This window comes from Rhagoletis pomonella, unplaced genomic scaffold (genome assembly GCF_013731165.1).
Source record: "Rhagoletis pomonella isolate Grant_MI unplaced genomic scaffold, Rhpom_1.0 Rhpom_scaffold_00009, whole genome shotgun sequence".
In the NCBI taxonomy this organism is placed as follows: Eukaryota; Metazoa; Arthropoda; class Insecta; order Diptera; family Tephritidae; genus Rhagoletis; species Rhagoletis pomonella.
This window is the reverse complement of record NW_023458563.1, coordinates 13,583,354-13,585,225: the sequence shown is the minus strand read 5'-3', so window position 1 is coordinate 13,585,225 and position 1,872 is coordinate 13,583,354. Positions and strand designations below refer to the sequence as shown.

General features: G+C 35.8%; 1 protein-coding gene across 1 annotated transcript; it reads right to left on the bottom strand.

Moving 5' to 3' along the window:
• Positions 1-255: 255 nt before the first annotated feature.
• On the bottom strand, positions 256-1,058 carry LOC118745845. Its single transcript, XM_036479514.1, has 2 exons — positions 639-1,058; positions 256-583 (listed from the first exon to the last, which is right to left on the bottom strand). Exons 1-2 carry the CDS (start codon positions 972-974, stop codon positions 341-343), a joined length of 579 nt encoding a protein of 192 aa, XP_036335407.1. The 5' UTR covers positions 975-1,058; the 3' UTR covers positions 256-340.
• Positions 1,059-1,872: the final 814 nt, after the last annotated feature.

The following is a 1,872-nucleotide window of genomic DNA, read 5'->3' as shown; positions in this document are numbered from 1 at the left end:
CAATATCACTTTGAAATGGCGTGCTATAGATATGACCGATACTGTATATACACAGTATATACAGTATATATATACAGAATATATATATATATATATATATATATATACAGAATATATATACTGTGACTCACATCTCGTTACCTAGGCTATTAAAAAGTTATAGATGAAAATATTTTGGTTTCCCCATAAGGCTAACCTTACAATTCAAATCTTTAAAGCGATTATTGCTTATGACCACATATATATAACACGAAGTTAGTTTTACTTGTTAAAATGTAATTGTACCTAACTATTTTACAATTATTTTGTGTACGAAAGGTAAATCTGAGTATTTAAAATGTTACGGACTTTCGGCTACTTTTTCTTCCTCTTCTGTGCCGACACTTTCATTCTGTTCTACGCTTTTTACAGCGATATTATCCATGCAAGATCTTTCTTCATTTTGTTTAGCGGGAGTAGATAATTGAATCTCACTACGTTTTATAGCTTCTCGTCGTTTCATTAAATCATTCCATGGATCTTCTAACATAGATGGGTGCACAAAAGCCGATATGTCGTTTACCTTATTGGTAAAAGATGGTCTCTGAAATGAAAACACTTGTTAGTATTCATTTTATTTTATTGTACTTCTTTGATACATTGTTTCGTGGTCTGTTATTGCCACCTCCACGCCACTGCCATTCAGCTGTATCATTGCTACGTGGTGTGTGTTGTTGCCGTTGGCCTGCATATCCACCAGCACTGTGGCGGTTGTTTGTCCATCCTACAGAAAATCGATTTTGTTGATTTTCGCGTCCGTTTTGTCTATTTTGATAAAAGTTTCCCCCACCCTTTGTGTTAAGGCTGTTGTACTGGGCCCGCGCTGGTGTTGAACACTTTCCTGGTCCGCCGACTTCAAGTGATATGTAATCCTCTGACTGAGATGGATATTGCTGTATCGGTTTGGCATAGGGTGATGTATTACTTCGCGACATATTATTTTTTCCCCGATGCTAATATATAAAAATTTAATTGACGAACCTCCTTGAGAAAAATTAGCAAACGCGAACAAAGTAAAATGAAAGAATGAACTAACAACAAGCCATTCTCAAAATATTGAAAGAAAAGATACGTCAATTATTGTGAACGGCTCACGGTTGCAATTTTGAGCGCTGCCATCTGGTAATTGTGCATACTTAAAGGCCTGTATGCAGCTCTCAAGAAAAGCAAAAACTCCATATAAAGGCTGCATTTCTTTATTCATTCCGAACATTTGGAATAAACTTTTTTGTTTACTTATTCTTTAGAATATTCCTGATGATATGCTAACGTATATTTCAAACGTATTCTGTTTGTTCCGGCTGTGAAATGGGATTATCCGGAATGTATAAGGAAACGCAGCCAAAATGACGTACAAGAAATGGCTAAAGACCTGTATGCAGCTCTCAAGAAAAGCAAAAACTCCATATAAAATGAAGTACAAGAAATGGCAAAGAAATTTTCTTGAGTCAAATTTCCTTAAAGGCCTGTATGCAGTTCTCAAGAAAAGCTAAAATTCTATACAAAATGACGTACAAGAAATGGCTAAGAAATTTTCTTAAGTCAAATTTCCTTCAGGCAGTACGCAGTTTTTAAGAAATTTGCTTCGCTTTTACTACGGTTTTCTAAAGTTTTTTGTGAAAAGAGAGCACAAGGCCACCCAGGTTTGCAACAGAAATATATGCCCGTTCCATTATTTCTTGAGGAAAGAGTGAGGCAACAGGCTGTGAAGTATAGAAAATGTCAAAATTCCTTGTACACACACACGAAATAATGGCAAATTTTTCTAGACGGATTTCTTGGGAGCTGCATACCAGCCTTAAGGCAGTACGCAGTTCTTAAGATATTTACTAC